Source organism: Stegostoma tigrinum, chromosome 16 (assembly GCF_030684315.1).
Source record: "Stegostoma tigrinum isolate sSteTig4 chromosome 16, sSteTig4.hap1, whole genome shotgun sequence".
Taxonomy (NCBI): Eukaryota; Metazoa; Chordata; class Chondrichthyes; order Orectolobiformes; family Stegostomatidae; genus Stegostoma; species Stegostoma tigrinum.
The window spans coordinates 64,337,356-64,355,804 of record NC_081369.1 but is presented as its reverse complement, the minus strand read 5'-3'; the positions used below and the strand labels follow the sequence as shown (position 1 = coordinate 64,355,804).

The following is an 18,449-nucleotide window of genomic DNA, read 5'->3' as shown; positions in this document are numbered from 1 at the left end:
ACAGCGCCCACCTTCTCAGTTCTATTCACTTGTACATTTCTGGTGTAAAAAGACTCTCTGGATTTGGAAAGTTTTAAAATGAAACTCTTCTGATGATATAACAGAGCAGGTGAGGCAGCATCAGAGGAGCAGGAAAGTCAACATTTCAGGTTTACACCCGCGCTCCTGTGATGCTGCCCAACCTGCTGTGTTCCTCCAGCTCCACACTGTATTGACCCTGACTCCAGCATCTGCAGTTCTCGCTGTCTCTCATGAAATAACGGACTCTCTGAACGACCCTGAACTCTCAGCAAAGAAACTAAACTTTAGAACTCAAATCTGGCGTCTTCTGAAATGAATATTTTTTAAAAAATTAATGCTGGATTGTAAATATTTACCCTAACTTCCATAAACCTAATAGTATGAACACCTTTCCATTAACACCACAGCAGTTTTCATTCGCCTGCTTTTTGATAAAACGCTGGATTTAGTTACCAGATTTAGAAGGACTCTCCCTGGCCTTCAATTTAGAAAGAAACCCCTTCACTGAAATAATCATCACCAATCTGTCTCTATTTTGAAACCCGAAGTTTAAAAGTAGTAGAAATATACCTAAATTATACACTTCTCACCATACTCTGAACTCAAACTTTGAGACTCAAGTCGGTGCAGCATCTTGAGAACTGAATCCAGGTGGTCTCTTCAATGCAGACCATTTCAATCCTCAGTCATTGGGCATTGCAAAGAATAGAAATGGGAATAAAGTGGTGGTTTTTGAAAAAGGATGTCAGGCTTTTCTAAGGGGTGGGCTAGTTGACAGGGTTCTGGTGGTTACAAAGGCAGGATCAAGGAGAGGGAACAATGGACCTGGGTGTTGGCAGAGTTGGACAATGCAGGAAATGTCAGTATAGGCTGGGGCTGGGTGGGAATCATAGGGATGGACAGAATGAATGTAGCAACTGGGAGAATCTAGCAGGTCAGTGGGTGTGTGGGCAGCTTAGGGATGATTGAGTTATATCTTGGAAGACTTGGCTTTTTAAAGTTACATTCTTTCTGATTCCCATCACCGAAAGAGAGCCTGGATCAGAAACTGATGAGCTTCTGAATGTGTCACTCTACCTCAGACCAGGATGTAGTTCCAGTAGAGTTCTGCTGAACTTGAACAATTGGAGAAAGGGAGAGAGAGAGAGAAAGGAGAGAGGTTCCCACCGTACATGTAGTGAGACACTGAGTGATCCAACTGACTGTCCGAACAGTGTCACCATTCCTTGGTTCCCACCAAACTCACGAATATTCTTCTGTACCCACTGCAGGGCTGCCAACTGGTCCAGGAACCCAAAGTTCCCTCGAGCATATTCATCTCCTGTGCTGTGTCACAAACAAAAAAACTAAGGTGTAAAAGACACTTAGTATTTAACTTCTAACCTTTGCTTACTAACCCAGTTTCTGGCAGAAGAGCACAGCTTCAAGAAAAAGAATCATTGTCTGGGAAACTTTGACTGATTACCAGCTCCTGTCTGGGCACAGGACAGCACAGGACAGTATGAACTGATCAGGAACTTCATGGGATTACTGAGGCACCTTCTTCCCTCAGGGATGTCGTGGGTCAACTCACAGCAGGTGGACTGCAGCGTGTCAAGAGGACAGCTCACCCCCACCTTCTCAAGTGGGTAACCAGGGACAGGTAATAAAATGCTGGCCCAGCCAGAGATGCCCATGTCCCTGCTCTTGATAAAACTGCAAGCTGTGAGATGTATGGGTTTATACTGACCAGAGAGTGAAGGAGAGGTGTACAAATGCTGCGTTTTACAGTACACTCAGTGAGTCTGTGACAATACACACTTTCTCCTGCTTGCTGTAGTTCAGAGTCACCGGGAAACTCCCTCACCCCATCATTAACCCCCCTCCAAGTTTATCATATGATGGCTTCAGGCTCAGAGGTGGAGACATTGTCCATTGCAAACACCGAAACACCCAATAACAGGAGGGGCTTTTACTGCTGAATACAACAGGCTTTCCCCCTCCCAACCCTCCAACTCCCCCCTCCCACTCCCACCCCGTCCCCTGTCCCCACCCCTGCTACCCCCATGCCCCTGCGCCCCCATCACGTTCCTGCAGCTGGAGACTGAGTATGTTGCGAGTGAGGGCCCAGGGGTTTGTGTGAAGATGTAACTGCTGTTCTCACTGTTATTGTGGGATTATTGGTCATGATCATCACACAAACTAGGAGCAGGCCATTCTGCCCCTCAAGCCTGCTCTGCCATTTAATAGGACCAAGTCTGATCTGATTGTAACCTCATTGTATAATTGTACATTGTAACATTAGCACCATCACTGCACTTCTTGTGACAGCCAGTAAATGGTATTCAATCCTACTTTCTGGTAAAATATCTCAGAAAAGGTAGAGAAGGAACAGCATCCACTTGCTGACAGGAGTTTGAGGTGGGTGGTTTAGAAATAAAGTTTAGATCGGAGCGCTACAGAGTGATGGTCCCGGACTTCAGCACAGCTAAGGAGGAGGATACCCAGCAGCTCAGGCCTGTGCTGCATTGGGGAACAGTCCCAGAAACTGACAGCTCCCTGGCTATGGAGAGATTGTGTCCTGGAGAACTCAGAGAGCTGTCAGGAAGGACCTGAGATCATGTCATCAAGAGTTTAGTGATCTGCTGAGGGATCTATGATCAACTCCTGGGAAACTCAGGATCTGCTGAGGCATCAGGCCCTTCAGTCCAACTCATCCATGCTGACCAGAAACCCTAGATAAATCTGGTCCCATTTGCCAGCATTTGGCCCATATTCCTCAAACCCTTCCCATTCATGTACTCACCCAGATGCCTTTTAAATGTTATAATTGTATCAGCCTCCACCACTTCCTCTGGCAGCTCATTCCATACACGCACCACCCTCTGTGTGAAAAAGTTGCCCCTCAGGTCCCTTTTAAATTGTTCCCCTCTCAACTTAAATCTGCGCCCTCTAGTTTTGGACTCCCCTACCCTGGGGAAGAGCCCTTGTCTACTCACCCTATCCACGCCCCTCAGTATTTTATAAACCTCTATAAGGTCACCCCTCAGCCTCTGACGCTCCAGGGAAAATAGCCCCAGCCTGTTCAGCCTCTCCCTGTAGCTCAAACCCTACAACCCCAGCAACATCCTCATAAATCTTTTCCGAACAATTTCTAGTTTCACAACATCCTTCCTATAGCAGGGAGACCAAAAATGCACACAGTATTCCAAAGTGGCCAAACCAATGTCCTGTACAGCCACAACATGACACGCCCCCAAACTCCTATACTCAATGCTCTGGCCAATAAAGGCAAGCATACCAAATGCCTTCTTCTCCAGCCTGTCTACCTGTAACTCCACTTTCAAGGAACTATGCACCTGCCGTCCAGGGTCTCTTCAGTCAGCAACACTCCCCAGGACCTTACCATTAAGTGTATAAGACCATAAGACATAGGAGTGGAAGTAAGGCCATTCGGCCCAGCAAGTCCACTCCGCCATTTAATCATGGCTGATGGGAATTTCAACTCCACTTCCCTGCACTCTCCCCATAGCCCTTGATTCCTTGTGAGATCAAGAATTTATTGATCTCTGCCTTGAAGACATTTAACCTCCCGGCCTCCACTGCACTCCATGGCAATGAATTCCACAAGCCCACCACTCTCTGGCTGAAGAAATGTCGTCTCATTTCAGTTTTAAATTTACCCCCTCTAATTTTAAGGCTGTGCCCACGGGTCCTAGTCTCCCCACCTAATGGAAACAACTTCCCAGCGTCCACCCCTTCTAAACCATACATTATCTTGTAAGTTTCTGTTAGATCTCCCCTCAACCTTCTAAACTCTAATGAGTACAATCTCAGGATCAAGTCACACCCTGATCTGCCTTTCCAAAATGCAGCAGCACCTCACATTTACATATTACCCGCCACTCCTTGGCCCTTTGATCAGGATCCTGTTGTACTCGGAGGTAACCACCTTCACTGCCCACTACACCTCCAGTAATAGAGGATCATATGCAAATAAATATAGTAATAAGTAAAAATATATCCAGAAAGAAATTGAACCAATTCTCTGATATTAGTTTCATACTGTTAATGAGTGTTTTCTTAAACATCTGTACTACGGCTTCTCTCACACTATGTGTCAGATTAGGATCAAATTGAAACATGAATGCACACTGCGCAAACAGTATACACCTATTTTGTCAGAATGTGTTTGTTTTGTACATGAAAAAGGTCTTCATTCTGTATTGGGCTTCTTACACTCTGAATTTTGTTTCCTCAGATGTCATCTGGTTGGGTATATGAAGAGGAAGGGTTTAGAGGGACATGGGCCAAATGTTGGCAAATGGGACTAGATTTATATAGGCGCCTGGTCAGCATGAACAAATTGGACCAAAGGGTCTGTTTCTGTGCTGTATATCTCTACGACGCGATCTGGAGACCTCAGGGATCTGCTAAGGGATCTGAGATCATGCCCTGGAGAATCCAGTATTCTGCTGAAGGATTTGGAATCACCTCTTGGAGAACACAGGGGTGTACTGAGGGATCTGACAACACACCCCGAAGAACTCAGTGAACTGCTGAGGGATCTAGGATTACTTCCTGGAGAATTCAGGGATCTGTTGAGGTATCAGGGATCACATCCCGAAGAACTTGGGGATCTGCTGAGAGATCTGAGATCACAACCTGGAGAACGTGGGGCTCTACTGAGAGATCTGAGATCATGTCCTGAGGGGTCAGGCAGCTGTTAAGGGATTTGAGATCTCAGAGGGAGGGAGTGAGGAAAATGGGTAGGGCAGGGGAGAAGACAGATTCTTTGCCAGACAAATCGCACTGCGAGTCAGTGTAAGAGAGAATGAACAGAATGAGAGAGTAAAGATGGAAGTGGAGGTAAGATAAATTGATAAACGAGAAAGACTGAGTCACAGGAAGGGAGACTGAGACATGAATGGAGACACTGTGGAGAGAGAGAGTGCATGAGGGAGAGACAGAAAGTTATAGGCAGCGTGAGAAAAATGTGAGAAGCATAAAAAAAATAGAGACTGGAGACAGAGAGAGAATGAGTGAGGGAGAGAGTTTGAAATTAATAAAACAAAGATATTTTAAAAAGTACGTCCATTCAGCTCGCAAGAGAGAGAGATTTGTTGGTTTACTTCAAGGGAGTGTGAGTCTCTATCTCCTCTGACTGTGTTCTAGTTGGATACTAGTTATTGTTCACTGCTAAAAGTCATTTCTATTTATAATCATGCCTTTAACACAATAAAATGCCCAAGGATCTTCACAAAAGCTTTGTGACCCAAATAATGACTATGGTCCACACAAGGAGCTATTAGATCAGCTGGCTAAAGGCTTGGTCAATGAAATAGGCTTTAAGAAGCTTCCTAAAGAAAAGGCTTGAGGTGCAGAGATAACAAGGTGTAGAGCTGGATGAACACAACAGGCCCAGCAGCATCAGAGGAGCACAAAAGCTGACGTTTCGGGTCTGGATCCTTCTCTAGGCTTGAGATGCAGACAGGTTTTGGGAGGCAATTCTCGAGTTTAAGGTCCAGGCAGCTAAACATGGAGCTGCCCAACAGTAAGACAATTAAACACGGGGATGCTGAAGAGGACAGAACTAGAGGAGCCCTGATATTGCTGAAGATTATGTGTCAGGAGGAGATGACAGAAAGAGGAAGGGCTGAGCGAGGGCTGTGGAAGACTCTGAAAACAAGGGGAGGACATTCTGAATGGACAGTGTCTTGGGCTGGGAGACACTCCTAGGCAGGCAGCGCGCAGGGTGAATGAGGCTTCGTGTGAGTTAAGCCACAAAAGCTGGAGAAGTTCTGATGAGCTCAAATTTGCACTTACCTGAGGAAGCCAGCCACGCTGATCCTGTACTGAATTATCACCACCACGACATTGCCAAAACCAGCCAGGGCTGCCCCACTAAAGGAAGAACTCTTGCCCAGAATGAAGGCTCCTCCATGGATCCAGACCATAACCTGGGAGGCAGGGCAATGGAGAAACTGAAATCATTGATGCACACCGACCTGAAGAGTCCCCAAAGAAATCCAAGCTGGATTGAGAAAACCATGGGGAAGTAAAGAATTTCTTTTGACTGAACGTTTTAGACCCAACCCTCACCCATCCATGATCCCAAAGCTACAGCCAGAAGCTGATTGGCTACTTCTTCTATCAGCCACTTCCAGGCTGGTCAGAGCTGCTGGTTAACTTTGACTGAATCACTCACCAATCATTTACCACTGAATCAATCCAATGGTGCCACTCAGGAGGAGGCTCAACCCTAAGGTAAAGGTGGGCTTGGGGACAGTGGACGGGGGGGCAATGGGGTGGGACAATTACGGGGGCGGGGGGGGGGGGAGATGATTGGAGGAAGGATTACAGGGAACAAGAGGAAATCCCTTCCCACTCAGGACAAGCAGAGATCCAAAATCCACTGTCCAGTTTAATAGTGGATGCAGAAACCCCCTATTCACTGAAACCTAGATCCATAATGGAAGTTGGGAGGCACAGAATATTTTATTGAGTTAACCTGTTCAGTAATATTATGGTGATAAAATGTGAGGCTGGATGAACACAGCAGGCCAAGCAGCATCTCAGGAGCACAAAAGCTGACGTTTCGGGCCTAGACCCTTCATCAGAGAGGGGGATGGGGGGAGGGAACTGGAATAAATAGGGAGAGAGGGGGAGGCGGACCGAAGATGGAGAGCAAAGAAGATAGGTGGAGAGGGTGTAGGTGGGGAGGTAGGGAGGGGATAGGTCAGTCCAGGGAAGACGGACAGGTCAAGGAGGTGGGATGAGGTTAGTAGGTAGCTGGGGGTGCGGCTGGGGGTGGGAGGAAGGGATGGGTGAGAGGAAGAACCGGTTAGGGAGGCAGAGACAGGTTGGACTGGTTTTGGGATGCAGTGGGTGGGGGGGAAGAGCTGGGCTGGTTGTGTGGTGCAGTGGGGGGAGGGGATGAACTGGGCTGGTTTAGGGATGCAGTGGGGGAAGGGGAGATTTTGAAACTGGTGAAGTCCACATTGATACCATATGGCTGCAGGGTTCCCAGGCGGAATATGAGTTGCTGTTCCTGCAACCTTCGGGTGGCATCATTGTGGCAGTGCAGGAGGCCCATGATGGACATGTCATCAAGAGAATGGGAGGGGGAGTGGAAATGGTTTGCGACTGGGAGGTGCAGTTGTTTGTTGCGAACTGAGCGGAGGTGTTCTGCAAAGCGGTCCCCAAGCCTCCGCTTGGTTTCCCCAATGTAGAGAAAGCCGCACCGGGTACAGTGGATGCAGTATACCACATTGGCAGATGTGCAGGTGAACCTCTGCTTAATGTGGAATGTCATCTTGGGGCCTGGGATGGGGGTGAGGGAGGAGGTGTGGGGACAAGTGTAGCATTTCCTGCGGTTGCAGGGGAAGGTGCCGGGTGTGGTGGGGTTGGAGGGCAGTGTGGAGCGAACAAGGGAGTCACGGAGAGAGTGGTCTCTCCGGAAAGCAGACAGGGGTGGGGATGGAAAAATGTCTTGGGTGGTGGGGTCGGATTGTAAATGGCGGAAGTGTCGGAGGATAATGCGTTGTATCCGGAGGTTGGTAGGGTGGTGTGTGAGAACGAGGGGGATCCTCTTGGGGCGGTTGTGGCGGGGGCGGGGTGTGAGGGATGTGTCGCGGGAAATGCGGGAGACGCGGTCAAGGGCGTTCTCAATCACCGTGGGGGGGAAGTTGCGGTCCTTAAAGAACTTGGACATCTGGGATGTGCGGGAGTGGAATGTCTTATCGTGGGAGCAGATTCTGATGAAGGGTCTAGGCCCGAAACGTCAGCTTTTGTGCTCCTGAGATGCTGCTTGGCCTGCTGTGTTCATCCAGCCTCACATTTTATCATCTTGGAATCTCCAGCATCTGCAGTTCCCATTATCTCAGTAATATTATGGCTGGCCTCTGGAGCTGGTGGGACCTGAACCCAGGCCTCCTATCTCAGAGGCAGGGAGTCTACCACAGTACCACAACAGCCCTATGGTCAGTGGGATTAGAATGGATTTTCAAAATATTTAACCTATTTTTCTAAGTCAGCCTGTTCAGAGATGTCACTACATACCTCTGGAGCAGGTGAGACTCAGGGATACAGTCCAGGGATAGGGGCATTACCATTGTGTCACAAGACAGTCCTCTTGAGTCCTTGCTTTCAATAAAATTAACATTCTTCTAAGGAGCCTGTTCAGGGACATTACATCACAGCTCTAGGGCAGGTGGGATTTGAGCCCAGGTCTCCCAGTCCAGGGGTAGGGATGCCAGCACAACACCACAAGAATCCTACAGTCTGTGGAATTAGAATGAACAATTTATTGTATTGGGCTAGCAAAGATGTGAAATGCTGAACGGCCTCTTCCAGGGCTGCAATATTTCGAAGGGTCTGTGTTTCCTGTCCTGGCTGTTTATCTCATCGACCCCACTTACGTTTCTCCCCATCCAAAGCTCCTCACACATTCATCCCATTCCTGATATTCCTGTTGAATCTGCTACCACTGCTCCTTCAGGCAGCACTTCCCAGATTACAGCAGCTCGCTACATGGTGGATGAGATTTCTTCTCATCTCCCCACAAAGGTCTGTGTCCCAGGGGCTGGTCTGAAATCTTTGTGTCAGCAAACGTTGCGAACCTTATTGATGTGAAGAGCCAATTACAAAGAGATTTCCCTCACTCTTAGGGGTCAGGAAGCTGACACTTTACCTTCCCCATCCCTTAGCCTCTTGCTCACACTATCTGTGTACCATCCCCACTCAGGCAGAAGTCACATGACACCAGGTTACATTCCTACAGGTTTGTTTGAAGCTTGTGGTTTCAAATAAACTTGTTGGCTTGATGTTGTGTGATTTCTGACTTTGCCCATCCCAGTCCAACACTGGCACCTCCACGTCATTCCCACTCAGGCAGATGCAGAGGGTTTTAAATGCATCTTCCTGCTCCTACCTTGCACATTGTTGACTTACAGGCAGAGAGATGTTTTGCTGTGAAGGACGGACTGGAGTATAGACACTGAGATACAAGCAGTCCTCGCTGGCAGGCACTGGGAAAGGCTCTAGACGTTTTCTGAGTTTCTGCAGGCACCTGGCAGTGTGAATGAGCAGTACATTTTTTTGTTATTATTCCTGAGAAACGTCATTGCCCTGAATCTCCACACATGCTGTAAAATAGAGAATTCCCTGCATGTTCTATTTTAATGTGAGATGATTTGAAAACATCTCGGAGCTTGCGATATAGCTCTGCCTGGTCAGTCAGTCCCTGTCTCTGTCCGTTACTTGGTATTACAGACAGTTCACAGCACAGTCCCAGAACTGTCATAAAAACCACAAAAATAAACCGCAGATACTGTAAATCAGAAGTGAAAACAGAAGTTGCTGGAAAAGCTCAGCAGAGCTGGCAGCATCTGTGGAGAGAAATCAGACGTAGTGTTTCGGAGTGGGTGTCCCTTCCACGACTGCCAACCCGAAGACTCTGTGCTGCTTCACCTTGATCAATTCAGCTCTTCCCTCCTGTTTCAAAATGTTCCTTTCATCTATTTCAGTGCAGCAGTTTTTCCTGATTCCCTGAACGGATTCCCAGCTCCTGGGGTAGGGGAGGAAGTCTCAGAAAGAAGGTTAGCAACACCAGTATGTGCTGGGGGAGGGTGGGCTGTGGGTGCTCTATGAGCATTCAGTGGGCAGTTTTAAAGTTAGCCCGCATTTGGACACAACCCCTGGCTTGTGCCAGCCTTGGGAAATATAGCTGGCTGCAGTTACATCACAGCAATGTTGAGATTCTGCACCCAGTCACTAAGGCGCCCGGTGGTGAAGTGGGAATGTCAGGTTTTATTAATAATCTACAGCCCTAGGCTCGTACTCTGGGAATGTGGGTTGAAATCTCACCGCGGCAAATGGTGACATTTAATTCCTTTTAAAAATATATCTAGAGCGGAAAGCTTGCTTTCCTGGAGCTGCTGTCTGAGCAATTAGTACCTGTGTCCAGCCAAATAACACAGCCGTCCTGTGACAGAATACAAGCTGTTTGTAGCTGTGTATGTTCCCTCTACTTTCTCCAGCCGTCATGGGAACCTCCGAAGACCATGCAATGGCAGTGGCCGGAGAATTTGGAAGTAAAGGCGCTGGAGCAGCGATTACAGAGGGCCTGTCTGACCCTAAAGTCTGAGAAGTCATACAACACCCTTCTGTTCAACCAGTCCATTCCAATCATGAACCCTAACTAAAGTAACTCCTGGCCCATATCCCTCCAACTCTTTCCAATTCATGTACTTGTCCAACTGTCTCTCAAACATTGCGGCTGGACCCAAGTTCACCTCTTCCCCGGAAGCTCATTCCACACACCAACCAACTCTGCGTAAAAGAGTTGTCCCCTCTTTCTTCTCTCACCTTAAAAATATGTCCCCGCTCTTGAAGTTCCCCCCTCCTCGATAGGAAAATACATCTGCCATTCACCTTATCTATGTCCCTCATGATTTTACAAACCTTTATACAGTCATCCCTCAAACTCCCATGCTCCAGTGGAAAAAAGTTAAATAAGGTGTCTATCTGGCATCTCTTTATAACTCAAACCCTCCATTCCCAGCAATGCCCTGGTAAATCTCTTCTGAAACCTTTCCAATTTGATAATATCCTTCCTGTAATAGGGCAACCAGACATCTTAGGGAGAATGCTGATTAAGAGCCAAAAAACATTGTTCTGAATCACATACAGAACAGTCTGGGTCAGGGCAGCGGATTTCAATCCCTAAATGAACTAAACATGTTTTTATAAAAATAGAAACTAGAAGAAGGAGCAGGCCATTCATCCCTTCAAGCCTGCTGTACCATTCAATATGATCATGGGTGATCCTCTATCACAGTGCCATGTTCCCCTGTTTTCCGCATTCTCCTTGATGTCTTTAATATTTGACAATTTATCTTGCTATCCCCATGGCTAGACCCTCGTGGCCTTTTGAGGTAGAGAATGCTGTAGGCTGATGATCTTCTGAGTGAACAAATCTTTCCTCTTCACGTCTGAAATAGCTACCTCATACCCTGAGACTGTGTCCCCCCCCCCCTCCCCCGCCTCCACTTCCAGACCTTCCATTCAATGAAAACACCCTCCCTGCATTTAGTTTGACCAGCACTGTTAGGGTTTCATATGTTTCAAGTCAATCTCCTCCCATCCTCCGACACTACAGTGAATACAGGCCAAGTCAAACCCATCTCTCCTCATCCTGTCATCCCTGGAATCAGGTGAGTGAAACTCCTCTGCACTCCCTCTTTTTGGAATTATACCCATTCTCCAGCCAAAACTGCACTCAATGCACCAGGAGTGATCTCACTGAGGCCCTGAGTCACTGCAGTATGACTTGTGTCCTTAGGCCATAGAAAACACTGTACAAACAGAAATATTTGCCATTTGCCCCTTACAAAGAAAGAAATCAGCTCAGTATGTCAATCATTGAACATGATGTGAGTTTGGTGCTGTATAGAAACACTCCGTGTGAATAAGGAAGGAGGATTCCTACATTGGTGGATGGCTTGTTACATTGAGGATCCCTGTCCACGGCTGTGGTTTCTTGGGAGGAGCAAACCTCAGGGGCCCTACAGGGGGTGCTGCGAATGGTATTCCGATGTAGCCAAACACCGCCCTGGGAGTCCCTTCGACCTCTTGCTGTTCTCCCCGAAGGAAGCCATCCTCAATTCTGACCACAGGGTGGAGGTGATTAACTCCTGCAAAAAAGTAACCGTCAGCTCATGGCAAATCAGCTCGATACCTCGAAATCCTCTCACACAACACACCCACTCTCTCCCCACATCTCTCTCTCACCCTTTCGTTTCCAAACTTTCTCCAGGCTTTAGTCTCAACAACAGCTTGCAGCATGGTAATTGCTAAATGTCAAAACGTAACATATAAAATCTACACTTTGTGCCTTCCGTTCTTCAGCATTACAACGCAAGAAATCAGACTCGAGGCGAAGAACCTGGATTGGTGCAGCAGGAGAAGAGAGTACTGATTTGTTGGGCCATTGTTGCCATGCAGATATAACAGGAAGAGTTAACTGTCAATCTTAGCACACAAACTAGGCAGGTGAATCTGATTAGTCACAATGTCACCAAGGGAACGTGGAAGTGATTGGCTGCTCCTATATTTCAGTGTCAGTGTGACTCCAGTATGTAGGCCATTTGCTCCAACTGCTGGGGGACTGTATCAAAACCATATCCTGATGACCAATGGTAATGGGCAGTGTACCAATTGTACTCAGTCAATCCATGTTCATAAGTCACAGAATACCACATCCAACACTAGATGCAATTCTACTGTTGGACAGCATTTATTAAACAATCCAGATTGTGCTAAAGCACCAGTTTAACATTATCAGTCAGGTTCACAGTGTTATATATTTGCATGTGTTAATAGCTACATATAGTGACACACAAGAGCCTGTTGTAGATAGGAAAGAGGAATTCGCACAGACACTGCACCTTGCCCATTGGAAATGAAGGAGTCATAGAGACAGCTAATTGCTGCTGCGTGCCCATGGCAACACCTTGACCAATCTACACAAGTGTCCTGGGAATTAAGATCGATAGTTAACCGCTGTCACTGCAGCTCCAGCCAACAATGACTCAACCAATCAGCACCCTCTTCTAAATGCTGTATAAATTGGTGTTCCTTTTCTCATGTCCATTTCCTGTGTCTGGGAGATGACTGGTGTACAATGAAAATCTGTAGCTTCATGTTTCAGGTAGTTTTGACAATGTTTCAGCTTTGTATGGTCAAATGATTCTTTATAATAAAACACCCCAATGCTCTTCACAGGGGCATCTTCAAACTGGAATGTCAACAGCTGAACCATGATCAATTTCGATTTCCAATCTTTTCTTTAAATGCACATACACAATACAAAGCTGGTACTTATCAACTTAAAATAATCTACTTCTGTTTAACAGTTTGTTTTCTCCTCACCTGTATACATTATTATTTAAATGGTTTGTTAGGTTGTTAACATTCTTAATTACAGATATTTTCCAACGGGTTTCAGAGCTAGCAGGAACTGCAGGTGCTGGAGAATCTGAGATAACAAAGTGTGGAGCTGGAGGAACACAGCAGGTCAGGCAGCATCAGAGGAGCAGGAAAACTGATGTTTTGGGCCTAGACCCTTCTTCATTTCCTGAAGAAGGGTCCAGGCCTGAACGTTAGCTTTCCTGCTCCTGTGATGCTGCTTGACCTGCTGTGTTCATCCAGCTCCACACTTTGTTATCTCATTTTCCAATGTGTTCCTGGTGTCAGCAAACACAAGAGACTGAGAGGTTTGGGCTAAGCATCCAGGCCCTCCCAGAAATGTTCCAATCAAAAGAACAAAGAAAGCACAGAGACCAAAACAGCATAGGACAAGGCCCTTCGGCCCTCCAAGCCTGTGCTGACACATCTTGCCCTTCCATATTAAAATTATCTTCACTTACAGGATCCATATCCCTCTATTCCCTTCGTATCATTTATTCATCCAGGTGTTTCCTGAATGCTGATATTGTGTCTGCTTCCATCACCTCCTCTGGCAGTGCATTCCAGGCACTCACCACTCTTTGTGAGAAAAACTTGCCTCGCACATCTCTTTTAAACATACCCCCGGGCACCCTGAACCTGTGTTCCTTAATAATTGATCCCTCCACCCTAGGAAAAAGCCTCATACTTTCTACTTCATCTATGCCATTCACAAACATATAAACTTACATCAGGTTTTCCCCTCAATCTCCTGCGTTCCAGTGAAAACAAATCCAGTCTATCCAACCTTCCTTCATAGCTAAAGTCCCCCATACCAGGCACCATCCTGGTAAACCTATTCTGTACCCTCTCCAAAGCATCCACGTCCCTCTGGTAGTGTGGTGACTGGTACTGTACACAATAGTCCAAGTGATGCCTAACTGAAGTTCTATAAAGCTGCAGCATAATTTGTCTATCTTTATACTCAATGACCCTTTCAATGAAGGCAAGCATGCCATGCACCATTTTTACCACCTTATCTACCTGCACTGCCACCTTCAGTGATTTTTTTAGATTCCCTACAGTGAGGAAACAGGTCCTTCGGCCCAACAAGTCCACACCGCCCCTTGGAGCATCACACCCAGACCCATCCCCCTCTAACCCACACACCCCTGAACACTATGGGCAATGTAGCATGGCCAATCCACCTAACCTGCACATCTTTGGACTGTGGGAGGAAACAGGAACACCCAGAGGAAACTCACGCAGACACGGGGAGAATGTGCCAACTCCACACAGACAGTTACTTGAGGCTGGAATCGAGCCCAGGTCTCTGGCACTGTGAGGCTGCAGTGCTAACCACTGAGCCACCATGCCGCCCCGATCTGTGAGTCTGCACACCCAGATCCCTTGCTTAACAACACTCCTATGGGTTCTGCCATTCACTGTATAGTCTCCACCTGTAGTTGACCTTCCAAAATGCATCACCTCATATTTGTCCAGGTTAAACTCCTTCTGCCATTTTTCTGCCCATGCCCCCAACTAATTTATACATTGCTGCATCCTCTGACCATCCTCCTCACTATCCACAACTCCACCAATCTTTGTGTCTCCACAAACTTACTAATTAAACCAGCTACGTTTTCCTCCAAATCAATAATTGAGACCATGAACAACAGAGGTCCCAGCACTGGCCCCTGTGGAACACCATTAGTCACAGCCCTCCAGTCCTAAAAGCATCCGTCCACCGCTATCCTCTGTCTCCTATGACGAAGACAGTTCTGTATCCATCTTGCCGCTTACCCTGATACCATGTGCTTTCACCTTTTGTGCCAGTCTGCCATGATGAACCTTGACAAAAGCTTTACTGAAGTCCATGTGGACAACATCAACTGCTTTTCCCACATCAATCATCTTTGTCACTCCTGAAAAAACCCAATCAAGTCAGTGAGGCATGACCGCCCCTGCACAAAACCATGATGTCTATCATTAATAAGCCCATTTGCACCTAAATGCTTATAGATCTTGATCCTGAGAATCTTTTCCAATGATTTCCCTACCACCCATGTGAAGCTCACAGGCCTATAATTTCCTGGATTATCTCTGCTACCCTTCTTAAACAATGAAACAACATTAGCTATTCTCCAGTCCTCTGGGACCTTGGTCCATTGTGCCCAACCTAGGCTCCAGGTAGCTGAACACATGCTCCACAATGTAGAGTGAGTGTTGAGATGCCAGGATCAGAAGTTCATGGAGTTCATGGGGGGTTATCGGGCTGGAGGGGTTTACTGGGACCCTCAGGACAGGGTCAGACCACAAAGGGATTTGAAAACAAGGATATAATTTTATAGTTCAGGCAGTTTATTTTATCTTATCTCATTCTAACATTATTTCTTAGCTATTTTCTGACGCACTCCTTTTATGATCAATTTATATCTGTCACTGTTTGTAGACTTTTCCAACATGGGAGGAAGCAGTTCAGACCATTGTTTCTGTGCTGGTGTATCAGAAGACCCTACTCAATTAATCTCATTCTCTGATTTTACTGGTGCTAAGCCAGTCCCTAGTAAAGGCCAATTGGAAATTGACTTCTTGCTCTGGGGGTTCAGGTTTTGGAAAATCCATGATTTTTTTAAACAAGAAACACCAATTAAAGCTGGAAAAAGGAAGGCTAAGAGGAAGTATGGGGAAAGGATGGCAGGCTGTGCTAAAACAAATCATAAAACGGTAAGAGGGTAGTGAAGGATAGAGTGGGCCCCATAAGGAACAAACAGGGTAAGCTGCCCACTGAAGCGGTGGATATGGCACAGGTACTAAATGACCATTTTGCTTATGTCTTCATCAAATTAGAAGTTGGTGACAATGGGCTGGTTGAACATGTGGGTGTTGAGTAACTGAATAGTATAGTGATAGATAAAGAGGAGGGACTAAAAGACTAGCCACACTCCAGGTACAGAAGTCACCAGGCCTGGATGGAATCCATCCAGGATTCCTGAGAGAGCCAAGGGAGCCATTGATAGAAAAGTTCCAGGCCTCTCCAAACACAGGGTCAGTCACGGGAGCTGGAGGATTGCAAATGTGACACTGTTGTTTAAGAAAGGATAGCCCAGGAAACTAGAGCCGTCAGCTTACTATCAATAGTGAGAAACCTGATGGAGTTTATAATACAGGGTAAAGGTAAATATACACTTGGAGAAAAATAAGTTAATTCAGTGATGGTAATGCCATTGGATAGCCAAGGGGGTAAAGGTTAGATTCTCCCTTGGGGGAGATGGTAATTGCCAGATGTTTGCAATGTGTAAATGTTATCAAGCGAAGCTTGAATATTTTCTGGGAATCCAAATTGCAACAGAATATGAAATTGACACAGACCAATTGTTCCCTGACCATTTCAAATCCCCACTTCTGACCTTACGCTGGAGGGAAGTTATTGTAGTGTTGGGCTTAATTAACCATTAAGGATTAATTGAACAAGCCAATGAGCAATTGAAGTCAAGTGGGAAAATACATGAAAATAGACCTGGTGTAAAAAAGCAGCTTATTGTGGCTGAGAGATGATGGGAACTGCAGATGCTGGAGAATCCGAGATAACAAAGTGTGAGGCTGGATGAACACAGCAGGCCAAGCAGCATCTCAGGAGCACAAAAACTGACGTTTCGGGCCTAGACCCTTCATCAGAGAGGCTTATTGTGGCTGTTGTCTGTGGGAACTAATTCTTTTGTATAGTTAACATGGGAGTCACTTGGAAATGTTTCTGACTTATTTTCTACACAAGGGAATGTACAGGAAATTCTGAAATGCAGATACAGCATGTAACCAGAATAGTATAAACATCAGGGACTCTCCCCAGCAGACCTCGTTTGTGAGACAGGGGGCCATGGGACTGGGGTTCAAGAATCAATGGACACTTTGGTCCAAGTGTGAACCATCACCTGGGGGTCTCTTACAGACAGAAAACAGTGAGACTCACTTGTGGAATAAGGTGAAAGTATTTAAAGTGAATAGATTCACTTGTTAGATCGCATCTATTTAAATTAGATCAAGCTCATTAATTTGCATTATATCAAAATGCACATCTTCTTGTAATCATTTTGATCTGACGTTACGGAACCAATGAGATACTTTCAGCCTCTCAATACAGTCATTGACAAAGCAGCTGAAGATGGCTGAGCCGAGGACAGTGCCTTGAGAAATTCCTGTGGGAGAGAAACATCAACAAAAATTGGGAACTTAGTATATCTCTGCTAACTGTAGGAAGTGGGGTTGAGAAATGAGTCCATACCATCTCAATGTAGAATCTTAGAAAATGTTTGTGAGCCCTGGAATGAATACTCTCAATTGAAACCTCCGTGAATCTGCAGGGTAACAAAATACTGTGGGGAGGTGATGGGCTGGCGGTATTATCACTGGATGGGGCGACCCAAATAATATTCTGGGGACCAAGGTTCAAATCCCGCTACAGCAGATGGTGGAATTTGAATCCAATAAAATATCTGGAATTAAGAATTAAGAAGACCATGAAACCATTGCCAATTGTTGGGGAAAAGCCCATCTGGTTCACTAATGCCCTTAGGGAACGAACTGCCATCCTTAGCTGGTCAGGCCTATATGTGACTCCAGACCCACAGCAATGTGGTTGACTTTGAACTGCCCTCTGGGCAGTTAGGGATGGGCAATAAATGCAGCCTAGCAGAGGCAACCTCATCCCGTTAATGAATAAAAAATAACAAGGGGTCAAGTGTGGATTGAGAGATATGCACAGCTCGACTGGACTCTGTGTGGGACCTTTGTTTTGAAATCACAGGAATGAGCTGGTTTTGAAATAAGTACAAACTTTGCAAATTGAGTGGCAAGCGGGATAAACACAGCGGGAGCCCAGGATTTAGATCAGAGCTCATCGCTAATGCTGGACAAAGTTGAAGGTTTTCCTCCAATCTAAATTGCTGCTGGTATAGGAGTTAATTAATCACTGGGGTTGAACAGTGTTTTAAAGGGACAGCTCTGTAGAGATAATGTGTGGTATTTGAAGGGCCATTGAAGTTTCTTGACCTTATTTCTTTTCAACAGATGTGGTATAACACAGGACTGGAAGGATTAGAACATAGAACATAGAACATAGAAAAGTACAGCGGGTACAGGCCCTTCGGCCCACAATGTTGTGCCGTGGAATAATCCTAATCCAAAACTAAAATAACCTAATCTACATTCCCCTCAATTCACTGCTGTCCATGTGCATGTCCAGCAGTTGCTTAAATGTCACTAATGACTCCGCTTCCACGTCTACCACTGGTAAACTATTCCACCTTCCTCCTAACACCTTAAAACTATGACCCCTCGTGGCAGTCAATCCTGCCCTGGGGAAAAGTCTCTGGCTATCGATGCCTCTCATTACCTTGTACACCTCGATCAGGTCACCTCTCTTCCTCCTCCTCTCCAGAGAGAAAAGTCTGAGCTCAGTCAACCCCTCCTTGTAAGACAAGCCCTCCAGTCCAGGCAGCATC

General features: G+C 46.2%; 1 protein-coding gene across 2 annotated transcripts in view; it reads right to left on the bottom strand.

Moving 5' to 3' along the window:
• ces2b (carboxylesterase 2b) overlaps positions 1-18,449 on the bottom strand; it is a 74,388-nt gene that overhangs the window by 14,523 nt on the left and 41,416 nt on the right. For both annotated transcript variants that reach the window (XM_048546353.2, XM_059651787.1), the window contains exons 14-17: positions 11,492-11,696; positions 8,953-9,070; positions 5,827-5,960; positions 1,194-1,347 (exon numbers count right to left, since the gene is read on the bottom strand). In XM_048546353.2, coding sequence (XP_048402310.2) covers positions 1,194-1,347; positions 5,827-5,960; positions 8,953-9,070; positions 11,492-11,696 — 611 coding nt within the window. The remainder of the gene's footprint in view (positions 1-1,193; positions 1,348-5,826; positions 5,961-8,952; positions 9,071-11,491; positions 11,697-18,449) is intronic.